The sequence below is a fragment of the Myotis yumanensis genome, unplaced genomic scaffold (genome assembly GCF_028538775.1).
Source record: "Myotis yumanensis isolate MYYU_CA2020_CCGP unplaced genomic scaffold, mMyoYum1.0.hap1 SCAF_6, whole genome shotgun sequence".
Classification (NCBI taxonomy): Eukaryota; Metazoa; Chordata; class Mammalia; order Chiroptera; family Vespertilionidae; genus Myotis; species Myotis yumanensis.
Genome location: NW_027223757.1, coordinates 75,200,205 through 75,220,077, shown reverse-complemented (window position 1 = coordinate 75,220,077; position 19,873 = coordinate 75,200,205). Strand labels below are relative to the sequence as shown.

Sequence of the window (19,873 nt, the reverse complement as noted above, 5' to 3'; positions counted from 1 at the left end):
CTCATCTTCCCTAGCAGACTATAAATTATTTATAGGTAAAGACCCTGTTAAAATAATTTCTATCAAACATTTTGTTCCCTATAGTAGTTACTGTGTTATCTTGAACATAATCAGTATAAATATTGGGTTGAGTTTATTGTTGTTTGAAGTATTTTTGTTGTAGTGGCATATAGAATTTCAATTTTAAAGTGTAAGTAAAAAGTAAAAATGCTATGTAAGCAGTTGAATTAAAATCCTCATAAATAAAATTCACAAAAAAGTATTGTTTTTGAATGTTGGTGTAAAGGTGTAAGAATTGTCTTACCTAGGGATAGTATTAGCATTCAAAGGGAGGTAATATACACATACAAACACGGAGTGATTTGTTTGAAAGGCCTATGATAAAATCTGGGTTTAGGCAATGATGGTGTGAATAAAAAGACAAACTTATGGGGTAGAGTTAATTGGATTGTTTTATTAGAAAAAGTAACAATGCATGAATTTATAACTAAGGAAATTAGATAAATGTTGGATTAACTGGGGAAAGAATAACAGGTATTGGGAAGGGATAGGAAGAGGTAAGATGTTTAAGGGTAGCTTGAGATGCCTTGGAAGCATGGCATGATGATATCTAAAAGGAAGGTAGGAGTATGAATATGGAACACAGGAGAGAGCTGGGAGACTGGAGATACTTGCTGCATAAATTAAAACAATGAGAATGGATATATATATATATATATATATATATATATATATTTATTTATTCTTTCCTGGAGAGAATGTAGAACAGAAAGACATAAGATACAAGTCAGGAAACAGTAAAATATAAAGAGCCTGTGGAATTAAGGAAGCCACTGAAAGAGGCTGAGAAGGGACCAAAGAAGCTGGAGAGAGGGGTTCATGCAATGGAAGCTAAAGGGGCTTCCAACAAAAAGAGTGGAATATGAACAAGGTCATATACCTAAATATGTAATATTTAGTTAAATTTATTGATTTTTTAAAGGTAGCTCAGTAATTTTTTTATAGAATTCAAATGAATATGATATCAATCATATCACCTTGGGAAAGCAAAATAATAATCCTATATAATAAAACCCTAATATGCAAATCGACCAAACAGTCAAATGACCAGTGGAACAACTGGTTGCTATGACATGCACTACCACCAGGGGGCAGATGCTCAATGCAGGAGCTGCCCCCAGCCCACAGGCCGCAGGCCCGCTAAGGCAGGTGCCAGCAGGGGCCCCCTGATAGCCCCGCCGGTGGCCCCACAGATCAGCCCTAATTGCTGGCCAGGCCTAGGGACCCTACCCATGCACAAATTTCGTGCAATGGGCCTCTAGTAATATGATAATAAATAATAACTTTATGACAATGTGACATAATTTGAGTACTGACCTAGGTTTACCAAGCAGGAAGCACAATAGTTCTCCAATTTTTATGCTGAGAGACCTCATGCAGAATGAAGCTTTCCTTTGCAACATTGTACTTTCATATTTTCTGTTTGCCTTGCCAGATTTTTTTAATGTACATTGGCAAGTACTTTTGCCAGTGGGACAGCCAGGTTAATATATGCTGCTGCTTAACTAGGGAAGAAGGGCAGGCTGGGAGATTCAAGAGGCCCTGATCAAAGCCAAAGGAAGGATCAAAGGCCTTTTGCTGACATAGCCTGATGATATGAAACATGAGGGCAACCTCTCTCCTCAGTATTAGCAGAACCAGAAGATGTGTAGAGATGAGGCCAGGGGTGTGAGGTCTGACCTGGCCACAGTCTCAATTTGGAATGTGGGAGCCCTTTCACTCTCCCGGGTGAGCCCCTAGAGCCTTGTCTGCCATTACCCACTTGGAGCCACACCTCCTCTGTGCTCTCTCTTACTCTGGGAGAGGCAGGATGAGGTTCCCTAACATGTGACCAGTTCAGCTACAGAAGAGGCACTTGGTGCCCTTTATTAAAATATTATATACTATTATTTATTAAAATAATATAAAATTTAATGTAATATGAAATATAAATGTAATACAAGGAAAAAATAAAATATAAAGCAAAGTTCAATAAAATAGTCCCTCAAAGTTTTTTAAATCTGGAAATTAGGAGGTTATTTGGTGACTTTAATGTGAATAGCATGAGTGGGAAGGTAGGGGCACAAATCAAGTTGAGAAATAAATAGGTCAGGGTTGGGCAACCCTTTTGTGAGTGCGTGCCCAAACCAGAAAAATCTCTGGCTCAAAATTCTTCTGTGTGCCAACCCTAATTTTTTGAGAACATGTTACGCCTATTTTATATCTCTTAAAGTATACGTATGTGAAGAACCTTGAAGAAATAAAATTCATTCGAGCGACAGAAACACAGTATATGATGATGAAAAATACATTTATTTTTTAATGTATACATGTACACTGATAGTCCGACAGAAAACTTTATGACTCCATTTGATATTATCAGTGGGACTTTTGCTGCTGCATCACTGATGACAGAGATTTTACATCAAGTTTATATTTCGTGACCTTCAGAGATAGGCACGAGCTACTACTTTCATCCGTCAGGCTACTCCTATTACGAGACTTAACAAAATTCATCACTGAGAACAAAGATTCACAAGCGTATGTGGATGAAACCAAAACACTGGTCAGATCTAGGAAGGCAGAGAGAGTTAGGCAGAGGCATAGGAATTGCTCTTCCCCTCTCTCATCAATCCACGTCTATGGTCTTTAAGATAACTTGTTATGTAAAATTATTTATTTATCTAAGATGCACCTACACTGAATTTATCTGAAAAATAAAAAAGTCGATATTAAGAAAAAAATTGTAAATGGAAGATTATAAAGAAAGGGTTTCGCGTGCCAGCAAAAGTTACTGGCGTGCCATATTTGGCACGCGTGCCAGGGGTTGCCCACCCCTGAAATAGGTGATGAGGAAAGGAATTTCCATGTGTTGGAGGGATGGTATGGGAAAACAAAAATGAGGCAGGCAACTGACTGGCCATGCTCTTCTGGGTGATTACTTGTAATCATAAACCTTCGCTTCCTCATTTGTGAAATAGGGTGGTGATATCAACTTTCCTTATGAAGATCAAATTAAATTATATATTTATTAATTTATATTTATACATAAATGATCATAATAGTTTCTGGCCCAAAATAAGTTCTCAATAAGTAATTTACTATATTTAGAAGTCTAAGAAGGTAACATGTTTTGGGGATCAGGGTACAGAACATGTGAGGAGAAGAAGTTGTATATACTATTGGTTCAAATGTAGCTTGGATGTAAGAAATGAGAAAAGACTTGGAAAATAAGATCAGAAGAACTGTTTGAGGTCAAATAAAGGAGGTTTTTACATAAAATTATTGGAAATTTGGACATTAGATTTCCTGGATCCATGGAAAAGGGATTACAATGAATTATTTGGACAGGGCATTAGACAGAAATCTTCCTTATACCCCTGGGGCCTCAATGCTCCAATATATTTGTGAGCCTCATTATGACCAAAGAATCTTGTTGCCTTCTGGTCTCCGTCACCTAACACAATGCCTGGAACACTTGTAGGTGCTCTGATAAGTGAATAAATGAATAAACGATCCTCCTTTTCACATTATCCTGGGATATAAATAGGGACTAGACATATGAATTGTCTTAACCCATAGCTGAGACAAAACTGTCAGAGAGTATGCAAGAGAGCCTAGGACTCCTGCCTCATACTTTAGCTCTTGTTCCATATTTTGCTTATTAAAATAAATCCTCCATACATAGCTTTTGCTTTAGAGATTTAGAGATTGAAGACTGAAAAAAGCTGGCAGGTTAAACTTCCATGTTAGATTCTGTCAACTGCTGGGAGGACTAGCTTAGAATGACTGAGGTAGTTCCTGAAAAATGGCATTAATATTGAGATTCTGGGAAGTAATGTGCACCTGACTATCATCTGGATGACACTCTAGCTGCTATCTGGATGATACTCTGGCTTGTTCAAGTAGGTGAGAGGTGATCCATGTAGTAGCTCAGATTCTGGGAGGGTTCTCTTGGTCATTTAATTGCCTTGAGGCAGTTGTGATAATGTAGAGGCCCTCATTCTTTTGTTATGCACATCCCTAACCAAGTGATTTTTAAAACATATTTATTTATTTTTGAATTAAAGTATAGTTGGTACACACTTATATTAGTTTCATGTGTACAATATAGTGATTACATCTTCCAATGAGATCACCACAGTCAAATCTAGTAACCATCCATCACTGTGCAACATTTTCACCATAATATTGAATACTAGAGGCCTGGTAAACAAAAATTGTGCACTCAGGGGGAGGTCCCTCAGCCCTGCCTGTGCCCTCTCACAGTCCAGGAGCCCTTGGGGGATGTCTGACTGATGGCTTAGGCCCGATCCTCGTGGGGAGGGGGCCTAAACCGGTAGTCAGACATCCTTAGCGCTGCCAAGGAGGCAGGGAAGGATCCTGCCACTGCCACTGTGCTCGCCAGCCATAAGGCCAGCTTCTGGCTGAGCTTCACTTCCCCTCTGGGAGTGCATTGACCACCAGGAAGAAGCTCCTACATCGAGTGCCTGCCCCCTAGTGGTCAGTGCGTGTCATAGCAACCGGTCATTCTGCTGTTTGGTCTATTTCATATTAGCCTTTTATTATATAGGACTAAAGGCCCGTTGCAGGAAGATTTCTGCAAGAATAGGGCTTTGCTCCCGCCTCTGCCACCTCTGCCCCCTCCCGCCTCCTGCCTCCCATCGCCTCCTGCCTCCTGCCGCCTCTTGCCTCCTCCCTCCACCCACCTCCTCCAGCCGCCTCCGCCTCCCACCACCTCCCACCTCCTCTCACCACCTCCCACCTCCCATCGCCCCCACCGCCCACCACACCCTGGCCACCTGCTGTGCCCCAACTCTGCTCCCGCCTCCAGCCTCCGCCACCTTGGCTCCGTTCCTGTCTCCACCGCCTCTACTTTGCTTCCTTCTGCAGCGCTTGGCTTCCTTCTACGTTGTCTTCAGTCTTCGCTCCCAGCCGGTATATGCAAATTAACTGCCATCTTGGTTGGGTTAATTTGCATATAGTTGCTCTGATTGGCTGGTGGGCATAGCGAAGGTACGGTCAATTAGCATATTTCTCTTTTATTAGTGTAGATATTTTCTTTTATCTTTGAATAAAATCACTAGGTGGTGATTTTAATTTTTTAACCACTTTTTCTCTAGTGATCTTCCCACTGCCATCTCCCCATTTCCTTTCTTGCTTGGGGTGAGGGTATGATTCTGTTCTCTTAATCTTTTTGTCACTGTCTATGGTGAGTGAGATTGGCCACACTTAGGAGAATTTTTCTGACTCTGTGGGAGGCCCCAGGCTCTGCTCTGATGCTGGTGGAATCTCTCTGATCCCTGCCTGATGGCCTGTTGCTTCCTCTGGATGAAACATCATTTGTACCATTAGGTCAAGGGATAGAGGAAGTACATTTATGGGAAATCAAGTTGCTTTGTCAATTCCAGCAGAAAGATGATGGAGCCCTTAAAAGGAGGGTCTCCTGACTTGATATCAGAGCTCAAATTTCTTTTTTCCTCTCTGGTGAGGTAAAACTAAATTGGCCATCAGAGTCACTGTTTTCCCCATCCCTCACCTAACCTCACTGTCTGGAGGCTGTAGCAGAGTTAGCGGGGACAATCTCTGAAGGTGATGAGGCCTTCTTTAAGGAGACACTATGTCCCTGCTCTATGTACTTTTGTTCTTACATTTACAGGACACTTCTTCATTCTTTCAGGAAGGCAATATGCCATGCACTAGACACTAAGGGAATACACTTTAAAAGGCATAGCACCTACCTTCAAGGAACTTGAAAACAGATGCACCTGAATACAATGACAATGAAAGGTAACACATTTAAGGAACAATGAGAAATTCAGGAGAGGACACTAAATCAGCCTCAAACCTCAGGCAAGGTTCACATTGGATGAGCTAAAGTGTAAAGGTTAAGTACAAGTTTTCTGGGCAAACAAGCAGTGCTTAGGCATTTCTAGGAATCAGCAGAGAAGTTCCAACATAGAAGAGAAGAGGCTAAAAGAAGGGAAGGGCTGATGAAACAGATGCCACAGATAAAGCAGTTTTGAAAAGGAGGGAGAGATGGAAAGTGTCAGTTTCTAGAGAGAAATCAGAAAAGATAAGAATCCCTTATCTTCGCCTGTTGAGTTTAGAAAATGATAAATCATTGTAGACAATGGTGATAACAGTGCCTGTGGAAGAGAGGATGGAGTGGACTATTAAGAAGCCAATAGAAAGTGTATTAGTTTTCCATGGCTGCATAACAGATCTCCATAAATTTAGTGGCTTAAAATGTTTATTCTATTTATTTGCTCTGCTACTTTGATCTCTAACCTTTTGATTCATTTTTTTAAAAACTCACTTGATTAGGTCATATCCACACAGGATAATCTCCTGTTTGATTAACTTCAAGTCACCCGACGAGGGACTTTAATTACATCTACAAAATTCCTTTCCCTTTGCCAGGTTCTATTAATTAGAAGCAAGTGACAACTTCCACCCATACTCGAGGAGGGGATTATACAAGAGTGGGATTCTGGGAAGTCACTTTAGGGTGTGTTTGCCATGAAAAGGAAATCAATACAGTGATTGTATGATAAAGATATAACTGTCAAGAGAACAACATGGATCTGTAACTATGGGAAAGACAGGATCCACAAAGATCTTAGTGTATGTATATACATACATTTCTAATTAGCTTTTATTACTTAACAAACCATGTCAAAATTTAGTGTTTATAAATAACAACCTTCAATTTAGCTCAGAAATTTGCCAGTCAACAATTTGGCAAGGTTAGCCAGGTGGTTCCACAGGACTGGATCTTTGTTATGGTTCACTTATGTATCTGCAGTTGGCTTCTGGATTGGTTTGTCTGGTGGCTTGTTAGTTGAGATGTGGTATTGTATTTTCCAGCAGACTAGCTGGACTCATTCACATTGTGGCAATGTTCTGCACTCAGCAAGCCAGTAAGCTCCAATGCACACTGCTTTTCTAACCACTCCTTCTTATATCACATTTGCTAATGATCTACTGGCCAAAACAAATTATATGGCCAGTTGAGCTAACAGGGAAAACAAAAGAACTTTGCCTTTTTAATGAAAAGACTAGAGAATGGTGAAAAATTTTATAGTCTAGATGATATTTATTATGATGTTTTTAAATATTAGAAAAATTCTGCTTTATATTTATGTTAAGATGAGAGAGCTAGTAAAAAAACAAAAAAGATGAATACATAGCCTATGAGGATAACTGATGAAATGTGATCCCTAAGACATGATCTTCTGTGACTCAGAGTACATAGAGAAAATTAACCTTTAAAAAGTGAAAAGTCATAATTTTTCTAGAATAAAAAAAAAATGAGGGTAGATCAAGAAAACTGGATTTTCCTCGTAATCTCAGTTTTCCTTGGAGAAAAGAAATCTAAGTTGTTGAGTACAGTGAGAGAATGGTGGGAAAGGGTTGATGGTGAGTGTTGACTTTTTGGAAGATCTGTTTTTCAGAACAGGAGGGAAAGCTGATGACAGCAGAACATTGCAAGTATCCTGTGTTACTAGGATTATGTGAATGTATTCCAGGGTTCAGGATAGTCTTTCTAGTCAAAGAGAGTTTTGAGAATGACTTTGGAGGAGGTGTGTGGTAAGGGAGCTCAAGTAATTGGAGGAGGGTTTGGGATCAGGGTAGTTCTGAGAGATGTTTGAAGCAAAGGACTCAACAAAGTTCAGGTTAGAAATAAATAGTGGAGAAGAAGGAGAACTATTTTGAGGGAGAAGAAATTAGAGTAACAGTAACAAACCTAGTAACAAACAGCAGGAGGAGTTATTAATGGGAGAAAATGAAAGGATGGAAATAATTTATAGACATCAATAGAGAAATAAGGGATTTACAGGGAAGAGGTAAAATAAAGTCTGGGCAACTCACTGAGCATTTGACAAGTATCCATTCTTTTTGCATAAAATCATTCATGTCTTTAGCTCCTCTTTTAAAAAACTTATTGATGAGAGGAACTCAGGAGGATGAGTATTTTTCATTAAAAAATCCATTCTTCCCTCCTTGGAATTTTAAAGAACCATGGTGCCACATTTTTATATTAGGATAAATTAGAATAACAGCAGAGTATATTTACAAATTAGAAATGAATATATTATTAATACTTGTTAATATACAGATGTAAAAATATAAAAATATGTAGATTAATATAAATGATAAACATTCTTAGATTTTTCAGAGTTTTTCTCTTAGAAGTTCTTCATAATCAACTATTAAAAAGTACAATAAAACTTTGAGTTACTTATATTAGCTAAAATATGACTTAATATAGTAGAAAATTTGGTAATTAGAATTCATACTCTTGAAAAAGTTTGTTGGAACAATATTTTCCTCTGAATGAGATCCTCAAAATTATGGCCCTATGATTTTATCATGACATTTTGATGAATAATCAGGATAAATTAATGAGTTTGTCATATCAATTGAAGTTATTTGGAAACATGACTGAAAAGATAATGGGATTTTGGGGGTTTTATTACTAATTTATAAAATTCTTTACTAAAAGCTGTGGCACAACATGAAAGGCATCCTACCAGGTCTTGAAATGTTTTCATTCCTTCTGTGAGGAGACCATCATTGGAAACAATAAGAGAAGAATTTTATTTATGATTAATCACATGAAACAGTTCTACAACCACTGACTAAGTAGAATTGTTTCTAAGTAAAAGTTACATGAGGGAATGTTTAAGCTTTCTTTCTCAATTTCTCTGCTTGATTTCAATTATCCCGTATTTATGGATATTCTGGGTTATGCCAATGTACTCAAATATTATTTATTGTGGCAAGAATTTTGTGTTGCAAATACATATGTGGCTTACATATAAAAAGAAATTAATATTTTGTGTATGTTTGCTCAGAAATTGGAAAGTCTGGGGTGAGTTGTTTGAATTTATTAGTTTTAAATGTTTTTCAGAACTCAAAACTATATGATATGAAAACCTTTACATTAGAACTGATGGGTACCTTAACATGGACACCTTAAGCAAAACCAAGAAGTATCTTTTACTGAATTTTTAAATCAACCTTTTATTAAGTTTAAGTATTATGGTCATACATTTTCCTGCTATGTAATGCAAAAAATATATACATATAAAATCACTTAATAAATATTCATTATTTCCCCAAATTCTTGGTTAGACACAAGTAGTTTCTCTTATGAATTGATAGAATCGAATCAATACTTTTTAAAGAAAACCTCTGTTTAAAAGATTTGACTTTAGACTCACTTATAATTTCAGTATTTGTCTTAAAAATAGAGCACAGGAATACATATACCCTGTTATTCCACAGGCTCATCCTAGCCTAGCTTGACAAGGATACATTATTTCTTTATTGTCTGTTTATTTTGTGTGGAATTGATGAGTTAGTTGCACGGTGTAAGGTAGATTACATTTATAAAGTACTCTGGATTCCTTTGATATGAAAGAATATGTGACTCTTTCAGTAACAAATAACCAAGTTGTTTGTTATGTGTTTATCCTGGCAAGTAATTAGGGAAAATATTTTTGTAAGCTAAAATCCCCTCTCTGTTTTGGACTTTGCTTTCACTCTCTCATTGTTTACCATTGTACATTGATATTGGATGCTACATCTTTTGAATTCTGGGTATTTCTTTTTAGGTTCACAACATGTAACAGTAGTCCAGATTTTTAGAATTTCAAACTCTGAAGTACGTTAAATTTTTTAAGGACTGTAGTCATTATTATTATATGATGATTTATATTCTTACAATGAAAGAAAATCTATTTCATTTTCCGAGGGAATTTTGAAATTTATATTGATGGTGATTTAAATCTTTTCAAATCACACAAATTCCAAATTAAGATGACTCTTTTAGATTCTGTCAATGAGTAATTTCTAAATGGAAATATGCAAATATAATTTAATATTTATGCTCATTCCGGGGAACAAATGAGCTGTTGTATATAATACTTCGAGTTTTTAATATTCTTTTTCAAATTCAAAACAGTGCCTCTTTGGCAAACAGAATTTTTTCCATTTTTATGGAGGTTTAGGGTGCCTCTTTTCATGTAAACTATTAGGACTGTTTGCATAAACACACAAGTGCTAAGACTATTTTGATAGTTTCACAAATAATGTCCTATTACAATCTGTCTGTTTCTCTCTCCTCCAGTCAACTTCTTCTTCCACTACCTCTGAGCAGCTTGCCTGTAAACCACCTGCTTTCTCCTTTGTTTCTCCAACTAATCAGAAAGCACCACCTGACCCCGCTAAGCTCAGCGGGGCCTCTGCCCTAGAGGAGTTCCACACTAGGAGGCTGGACGCCAGTGGGGCCTTGGTGGAAGAAACAGCTTCGTATTTTCAAACTTCCACTCACTCGTCACCCTTTTTTGCATCGAAAGGCACCTCCTCGACGTTTCAGTTTCCCCATTCCACTCAGTTATCAGGTTCTAATTTGTCCAGTCCCAGTGAAGCAGATCAAAAACCTGGACGGACTTTGGAAGTTCTGAAGAAGACAGCGTCAGCCTCACATGTCCTTAGCTCTGGAGAAAGTCTGCGACCCTCTTCTCCTCCACCGTCCTCCAGTGCTTCTCTGAAGTCGAATTCAGCCTCATACTTACCAGTCCGTATTGTCATGCATTCACTCTCTCCAAGTCCAAAGCCATTTACTTCCTCTCTCCATGGCTCTTCTTCCACTCTCTGTAGCCCAATGTCTTCTAGTGGAAATCTCTCAAGGTCAGGGGTGAAGTCCCTGGTGCCCTCCCGGCTTTCTCTTCTCACTGCCATCCTCAAGTCAAACCCTTCTCACCAGAGACCCTTGTCCCCTGCATCCTGTCCCACTTTCTCTCTCAACTCCCTGGCTTCGTCCACACTCACACTTGATCAAAAAGCAAAGCAAGCCCCATCCACACCTAAAAAATCTCTCTCCAGTTGCTCACTGAGCGCCAGGTCTCCTGGGCAAAGGGAACACCAGGATTCTGAATTTAGCCAGCCATCCTTTCACTTACCTTTTTTCACCCAATCTGCTCCCCTTCCTCAGGCACACCCCCTTTCTCCCACAAAACATGAAAGTAGTAGCCTTGCTTCTTTGAATGTAGAGAAGACACCATCACCCACTTCTTTAAAGAGTAATTCAATCCCCTCCCTGCTGCAAACAACACCAAGTCCTGTAGGTCTTCCTCCTGCTTCACAAAGATTTTATCCTTTTTCTTGGAAGAGCAAAAGGGATGCTGACCTCAGGGGTCCAGAAAAGCCCAGGGATATTTACACATATCCTTCTGCATCAGCCTCCTCTATGTTACCGTCTGCATTTCCCACTAACCAAAGAGCCACACTCTCCTCTCCAGAGGAAAGTTTCCACCCTTCCCCAGTTCTTTCAGACCTGCTACACAGATCCCAGAGAGCAGCACCACAGCTCTCTGGCCAAGGGCAGAATCCTTCTGCTCCTACTTCACCGCCTGTCTCCAGTGCCAGCTCTGCCTCTCTTCCCAAATTGGGGTCCTCCCCTCCCCCTCATGCTAATCTTCCCACTCGGGCACCCCAGCTCAGTCCTTCCGCACTGCACCCAAATTGTGGCAGTGGCACCTTACCTTCAAGATTTGGGAAATCGGAAAGCTCAATATCTGACCACAGGTCATCTGTTTCAACCCCATCACCTTCCACCTCTCTAACAAGAACCAAGGAGCTGTTTTCACCTTGTGCATTTTCCATGCCAACAGACCCTGAGAATAAGAAACCTAAGGTATTTTTTGCATGTTGCATGGTGCATGCTTATTTTGAAATATGGAAGATTTTTTTGCAGAGGGGGTTAAATCAGTGATTATGACATTCTTTCTATTCCTATGAGAAAGTGCAAGTGTGGGGCTAGGGTGTGGCTAGGATTTGGTATATTTGAACATGGAGTTGAATTATAATCTGTCTAAAGTTGTGCATGTTTCTGTGAAATTCTGATTTTGTGTATTCTCCTGTTATGGTAAATTCTTATATTTTTATTGTTTTAGGCATAATATGGTTTATATCATTGATTCAAGAGCTGGAATTTAAAGCAGCTAGTAGAGATTTGGTGATATGATACATGTCTAACTATTTAATAACATGGAATCAATTATCCATAAAAAATATCCTGTACTGAGAGAATTATAGATAAGATTAGTGTAAAAAGGAATATTATCTTAGATCTAGGCCCATATTCTAGGCCAAGCCAATTTAAAAACTTTCTATTTTTCTTGCCATCATTCATTTATAATTATTAATTTTTCCCCTTCTACATGGTTGATTTCATTATTGCTCTTCATTCCTCAAGCTAAATCAATATGCATTTAGCTATATCCACACAGGGCAAAGGGGAATAGAAATTTCCTTTATATGTGAAAATGATTTGATTTATAATAAACACAAAAAAACTTAGTAATTTGAAATACAGAGAAAATAGACAGGCTGGGTATAAGGAAATAGAATTAAGAAAGTAGAAATATTGACTTTTGAGTGCTCCAAAGCAACCCACTGAGCAGAGATGTGAAACTGGCATTTGTTTTAATATGAGAAGGGAAATATTTGAAGGAGTGATCCATAGAGCTCATATCTTTTGGAAGAAGGCAACACTGCTATAGGACATGCCAGCTTCCCAGCTATTCTCAAATAATTTAGAATGTGCATATTATACACCCAGAACTTGGTCATTGCTATGTAAATAAAATAAAATTATGAAAGTGCTTGTATTAAGAGGGAATTCAAATTTTCAGTTCAGTGCATTGAAGTAACACAGTTTTACTGCTTCCAACTTCCACGGAGACTGTGTCCAACTCTGTTTGAAGGATGAAGTTAGGATAGGAAAGATAAAACAACTCACATGCTCTTACTAATGATGTAGTTTAACTTAAAAAGCATGCGTGCATTAAACACCCACTGTGTGCCTACCTCTATACTAGATTTTTTTTGAGATGTGTGTATATATGTGCTTCTGTGTGTGTGTTTAAGGAAAGTAAGAGAGCATTTTTTTTTGTCTTAAAATTTTTCATTCAAAAATACATATACATAATGTGGAGAAGCTATCTAGAGTTATTAAATCTACAGTAATGCTGGAAAACAAGTATAAGGAAATGTTAACATAGCATAATATCAATTACATATAATTGTGCACTGAATTTTATATAATAGAAATATTATGAGAGTCAGGCCAGTTGAAATATTTAGTATTTATCTTAATGAAAAGAAAGGAGTTGATATTTCAGAAAGGGTATATAACCGGGCAAATGTATAGAAGTTGATTCCAGGGAAATGTATGTGGAGACATAAGAAGATTGGCTTATCATTGAATAGTGATGATAATAGTAATGATGATTATAGTAACAGATATCAAACGCTTCCTGTGAATCAAGATATATCTTAGTAGTTATTCAAAATAGCTAAAAATTAATTAAAAGGGACAATGTCCATTAATTTTATGACCATGAGATTGGTAATATTATTTTCTTCATTTTATATACCAAGAAACTGAAGTTCAGTGAACAATTTATTATGTTTTATTGCTGTAAAACAAAAAAAATCAATTATTACTTTAGCTTTATTTAATAATTCTCATGAAGGAAATCATTGTTATAGAATAATGATAAGAATTATCAATTTATATAATATTTGAGCCATTTAAAAATGTATTATTAGAAATTATTAAGTCCTTGCATTTTGAACTTTCAAAGCAAGTGGGATAGAGAAAAATCTAACCTTTTTATAATTCTAAATTGAAAATCTTGTATATTTGAGGTAAAATGACCTAGTGATTATCTTCTTAATGCATATGCTATTATTAAATTTATTTGTGCTATATTACAAAAGCTTGGTGATGTAAACATGACCATTTCCTGAATTTATTAACAAGTATTGCCTGAACCCTATGGCCATGCACCTAAATCATTCCTCACCTTTGTGGGAAATGACTGGACTCTGGGGGCTTCGTCCAAGTGTTTCTGTTTGTGGTTACTTTGCTTCGTTCATGTTTTGTCCTGTTTTTGGAGAGACCTGGGAGAGGCTTGGCCCAGCGGGGCTTTTGCTAAAGCCAAGTCCTTTTTTTTTTTTTTTTTTAAATATATTTTATTGATTTTTTACAGAGAGGAAGGGAGAGGCTCTATCCACTGAGCCAAACCGGTGAGGGCCCAAGTCCTTTTTTGGTTCTAAAATCAAGTTTGTTAAAGACCTGTTTTTCCACAGCTCATTAACTGCTCCCAATATTAAAGAACTTTCAGCATTTGCCCTCTATTTTGTTTTATTTTCTTTATTTCCAAGCTAAAAACTAAGCTTCTAGAAACTCACAATAAATTTGATGTAAATTAAAATATAAAAATATCGAGAAATTATAATTTATCTATTTTCACCTGATCCTTTGAACAGAAAAATATTTCTTATAATGGGCAAAACTTGTGATAACTTCTGCAAAAAGAGTCACTCTCTGAGACATGCTGTTCTTTGTCTATTTATTTCTTCCTTGTTCTTGCTATTATCTCTCCAGGTAAAAAAAATCAGCCTGCGTATATATATTTTTTTTATTGCAAACTATTTTTGCAGAAATTGTAACCTGAATATAAAAATTCATTAAAATGGATTCTGGAATACGGAAATCTTATCCCAGTTTCTTTTTGATGTTTGACTAGTCTTTATTAAATTGCTAAGATTATTTTATAGATTGATAGGAGAAAATAGACAAAAGCTTTGAGATATCAAAGAATTCATGCCTTTATGGATTGTTTCTTGTCTTGCTCCTTCTTCTGTGCTGCTAATCTGAGCACAGGGCTATCTTTGAAATTAAAGAGCTTCAGATATAGATCAGTTTCACTTAGTGCCAGATCCCAAAAGGAAAGAGGTCCTGGAATACAAATGGCCATCATATTAAAACATGAATACTTGAATGACATTAGTTCAAAGTCTGGGCCCTGCTGGCCTTTGATATGAAAATAAAATGGAACAGGAGAGCATGCTGAGCTAAACTCAGGTACAAAGTATGTGTAATGTTTCTTTTTCATAGATTGAATCTTAAGGTTCTGAATCTGTGTGCATTAGTTTGATACAGTTGACATATTTTAATATCAGATATAGTCAAGAATAACATTTCACAATATGAGCATGGCTGTAGACAGGATGGACATTTCCCAGGATGTTGCTCAGGCTACTCTTTGATCAGCGTCCATGTTGTCTGAGTTATTTTTAATCCCTTGGGAAAGTCTATCACAAAATTAATCCATGGAGTTGTATTCAGGTTCTAATATATTTTGCATTTATTTATGAAACAGTTTAAAATTTCTCCTAGTGAGTCATGATGTTCCATACACTCACCCAAGATGATGGTGTGCCTGTGTTGGCCTTAAAGTTATTTGGAAACATAGCATATTTAAAGAATTAGTTGGGAGCTTTTTGATATTTTATGAACTTGTAGGTGGTATTTTTTTTTTTAATTTTTTTAGGATCTTCAACATCATATTTTTCTTTTTTAAAAAATTTTTTTTCTTTATTGATTAAGGTATTACATATGTGTCCTTTAAATAAACTCTCTTTCCTTTAAGGCATCAAAACATTTCCAAATATATCATACTGGAAACTTGGTGGCAACAGTCTCTATGTAATTTTCTCCATTTCTGCTAATCCGTATATAATATGGGAAATGAGCAATATGAAATATACCTCCATGAGCTAAAATACTTAATGAGGGTTCAAACAAACCACTCATTCATTCAATAAATATGTACTGAGTGCTTATTATGTGCAAGGCTATGTGCAAGGCACTTTTCCAAGTTGTAAGGCTATATTGCCACAAGTAAAATAGCAAAATGCCTGCTCATAGAAAGTTTATATTCTGTGGTGGAATAGAAATAGTCAATAATAACCCCCCCTTCCCAAATAAGTACATTTTCTGTGTGTTAGAAGGTCATATGTGGTAATGAAAAAATATAGCAGGGTAAGGGATGGTGTCACAAATTAATATTGGGTGGTCATAATAGGTTTCTTTCAGAAGGTGACATGCAAGGAGGTGTTGCTCATAGGAGAGGATAGTCAGGAAAAATCCCTGAGGCCAGAGAGTGTTTGGCAGATACAAAGAACAGGGGAGCCAGTGTGGCCAGAGTGGAGTGAGTGAGGGAACTTGAGGTTGTCAGAAGGAGATGTAACTGTGAGCTATTGTAGGCCTGTGAGATCTTGCAGGCCACTTCTAACTCTTTGATTTTTAATTTGAGTAAAACAGGAAGCAATTGGTGTGTGTTTGTGGGAAGGTTGAATTGATAACTGACAATCTTATCTATCTGGCTGTGTGTGAAGAACAGACTCTGAGAGAGTGAGAGAGGAAGTAAGGAGACCTTAAGAGGCTATTGCAGCCCTGGCCAGTGTTGCTAACTGGTTAGGTGAGGATTAAGAACAAAAAAAAGAGGCTATTGCAACAATCTAGGAAGTGATGGTGGCTCTGGGAGATTACAGCAGTGAAGACAAAGATAATATTTCTGTATATATTTTGTAGGTAGAAAAACATTCAGCAATCATTAAAGCTAGCCACAGGTGAAATAGTAAAACAGCTAAACTATACATACATACCTTCTTGTTTCCTTTTTGTCTTTTACTCTATCTCCTCCTCCACAAAGTTCTTGGCACCTTTCAGGGGATTCTAGATTCAATGTTCTCCCATCCCTGCTATCTGTCACGTCCATCTCTATACTAACAAATGCTGTGTCCATTTTCTTTGCTTCTCTCCAGCTAGGTTTTCTGAATTCATCTTAGCAATGATTTACAATGTCAGGGATTGACAAACCTTTTTTTTTTTTACCCCTTGGGGAATATTTGCATTTTAATTGAGAGATGCTTGTGCAGTTTAACTCAAAGAACATACTTAGGAATATATCCCAAGAAACTAGAAACACCAATCAGAAAGGATATATGCACCCCTATGTTTATAGCAGCACAATTTACTTAAAAAAACAACAGGGATTCAAGGTCATGAGTTCAAACCTGAAAGCTCAGATTGTTGAAGGAAGATGACTTTAGGAACTTAACACATTGGAAATGTCTTCGGGGCATGCTTGAATAGGGAAAGAGAGTCTCCAACATCTAAGGCTTGGCCTGAAGATGAGGAACTGAAATTTTGGGTGTTTATGTCCTCTGAATCAGCATAATTTTCAAAAAAATATTTGCTGAGTGTCTGTTCTTGCCAGGATGATACTAGGTGTTGGAAATAATATGAAATTCTCCCCTAAAAGATCTTTCAGGGTAATAGGGATGGCAAAAATATTATAATACAATGAAATAAGTATTACACATTTAGAGAGCTAGAAGCACAAAAGGATAAGTCAGCCATGGAGAGGGCTCCTGGGAAAAAAGTCTAGGAAGTTTTCTTAGTAGTTGCCACTGTCATCTCCCTCTCCTACTCCTCCACTTTAGTTATAAAAATCATTATAGAGATTGTGCTCTGCCAGTGATCCAGATGTAAGGCAGGTGTCTGACAATCTCTTCTGTGAATTGGATCAGGACCTCAGTTGAGCTTTCCCCTTAGGGAGATTCTGACTCAGGAAGTGCAAGCATGTCACTGAAGAGCAGGAAGTATATATGCTCATCGATGCTTCTGGCAAGAGAAGTTGGCCATAATGAAAGGCACCCTCTTCACTAGAGTTCTCTTGTCATTTATGTAATCTGAGGTTCTGCTAGTCACCTTTACTTAAAGTGTAATCATGAGTTCAAATCTCTGATTCTTCAGGCAACTAATATAGTTAGTTCACTTTGAGATCTCCTGGGTCTTTATTACTAGAGCCTGGTGTGGAAATTTAAGCAACAGGGGATAGGACAGGGGTGGGGAATATTTTCTGAAGGAGAAGGATATGCTCTTTCTATCCCCATCCTCACACCCAGGATTTATGTTGTAATATCTAGGATTGCCTATAAATAGGATTTGTTCTGATACACTTATGTCCTAAAACTCCATTTCCTTTTCTAAACCTAAACTTTGCAGTGTACCTGTCATGTAGTGGATATTTAAGACATATTTATTGGATGTTGACTAAAAGCATAGATGACAAATTGGAGGGATACAATACGTATCATTACATTTTTTGCTAGATTCAGGGTCAGGCTGGTCAGGTCTACCTTCTGTGATTCGCTGAAGGTGATTCCAACCTGTAATATGACAGTCTATTATTCAAGTTATAATTACCTAGACTAGAGTGATTTCTAATTTTAAACAAAGGAAGGGAAAGAAATGAATTTGGTTTAATACCTGGAAGCCTTAGAATGCTGAGGAAGAAATATGTCCAAATTAGAATGTTGTTAAAAGAACCCAGAGGAAATACAGTGAACCTAAAACTTATCTCTTATGGCAACAAGAATGATTTTCAGACTGAAAAGAGAAAGCTATAGATGTCTTAGAGATGCATAAAGCCTAAGATAGATGAGGAACTAGAAAGATTGCCTAGTTCTGAGTAAGTTCATATTTCCTGGTCTAGATAAATTGTGTCTGAAAACAAATGACATTTCTACTTCTATTGCAAAGCTATTGTAACGGATGGGAAATAAGAGATTTACCAGGGAAAAAAAGGTGAGCCATATGTTCCATTTTTCAAAAAAATGGAAGATAATTTCTGAAAGTTATAACCTATATTCTTAGTTTGTGAATGTTTACAACAACAGTTATAACTGGAAGTCAGACATTTTTTTTCAAGCAACAGACCTTTATTTATTGAATGCCCTCCAAGTTCTAGCTTTTGTGATATCTCTCACTATATCAAGAACAAAAAGAGATATGTGAGTGTAACGACTTGTTTCTGTGAACTCCCATTTATTCCAAGTCCTCAATCCAAAGCATCCTCAAGGTCACTCTTTAATCCATTAACTTATTTCACATTTCTGCCTATTATTTGTTTTTCTAAAACATTTCCTTTGCTTTCTTATTTGTTTATGGTTTGTCTCTATTCATGAGGATGCAAGCTCTAGAGAGTAAAGGCTTTGTATGTTTTGTTCACTGTACTTAGAGCAATGCATATCACAAAATACACAATAATATTTTGTTGAATGAATTTATGAATTGAACTGCTATATCCAAATATATTTATAGGATTGATTGATGGCAGAACCGGGTAGGCCAGAGTCTTTATCACTGGTATATGACTTGAATGAAAATACAAATGATGTGCCTAGGCAAAAGGTTCATGAAATAATATAAAAAATTTTTTCTTCATAGTTTACAGTGACAACCCAAATCTAGTCAGATGAAATTGGGTAGAGACAATGCCTAAAGTACTATTTTTGGATCTAGAGAAAAAGCATATCTACAGAATGGAGTTTGATTTCAACAAATGCTTGAAAAAATAAAAGGATTAGAGATTTTAGGCCACCATGAAGTTCTGGGAGCCAGAAATCCAAAGTCAGGGTGTCAGCAGGGCTGCACTCTCTCCAGTCTCCCGTCTTTGCATCTTCCAGCTTCTGGGGCTCCCGGCTCTCTTTGGCTTCTGGCTGCATAACTCCCATCTCTGCCTTTGTCCTCATATGGCCTTCTCCTCCCATGCTTCCTATGATCCAACAATATGAACTAACTCCAACTTCACTCTCCTGTATATTCTAAACTCGCCACCAAAAACAAGGAGACAGTTCTAATTATTATAATCTTCATTGTATTAGTTGACTTTATTGTCAAATCATAGAGGTGATGATTATATTCTACTTTGTGTTAAAAAATACATCTAGTTAAACACATAACTTTTCAAAATTTAAAGAAATATCAACAGAGCAAAATGATGAGAATAGTGAAATTCATCAGTTAAGGACTAGTAAGGAGGGGTTGATAGAAATAGCAGTATAACTATCATGCTGAAGAGAGCTCTTAGAATGCACATGATTAGGAGGGGAGAGAAAT

General features: G+C 37.2%; 1 protein-coding gene across 10 annotated transcripts in view; it reads left to right on the top strand.

Moving 5' to 3' along the window:
• Window positions 1-19,873, top strand: part of MLIP (muscular LMNA interacting protein) — a 239,603-nt gene that overhangs the window by 120,463 nt on the left and 99,267 nt on the right. For 9 of the 10 annotated variants that reach the window (XM_070418384.1, XM_070418383.1, XM_070418380.1 and 6 more), the window contains one exon: window positions 10,178-11,746. The exons of the other annotated variant lie outside the window; for it this stretch is intronic. In XM_070418384.1, coding sequence (XP_070274485.1) covers window positions 10,178-11,746 — 1,569 coding nt within the window. The remainder of the gene's footprint in view (window positions 1-10,177; window positions 11,747-19,873) is intronic. 10 annotated transcript variants of the gene reach the window in all.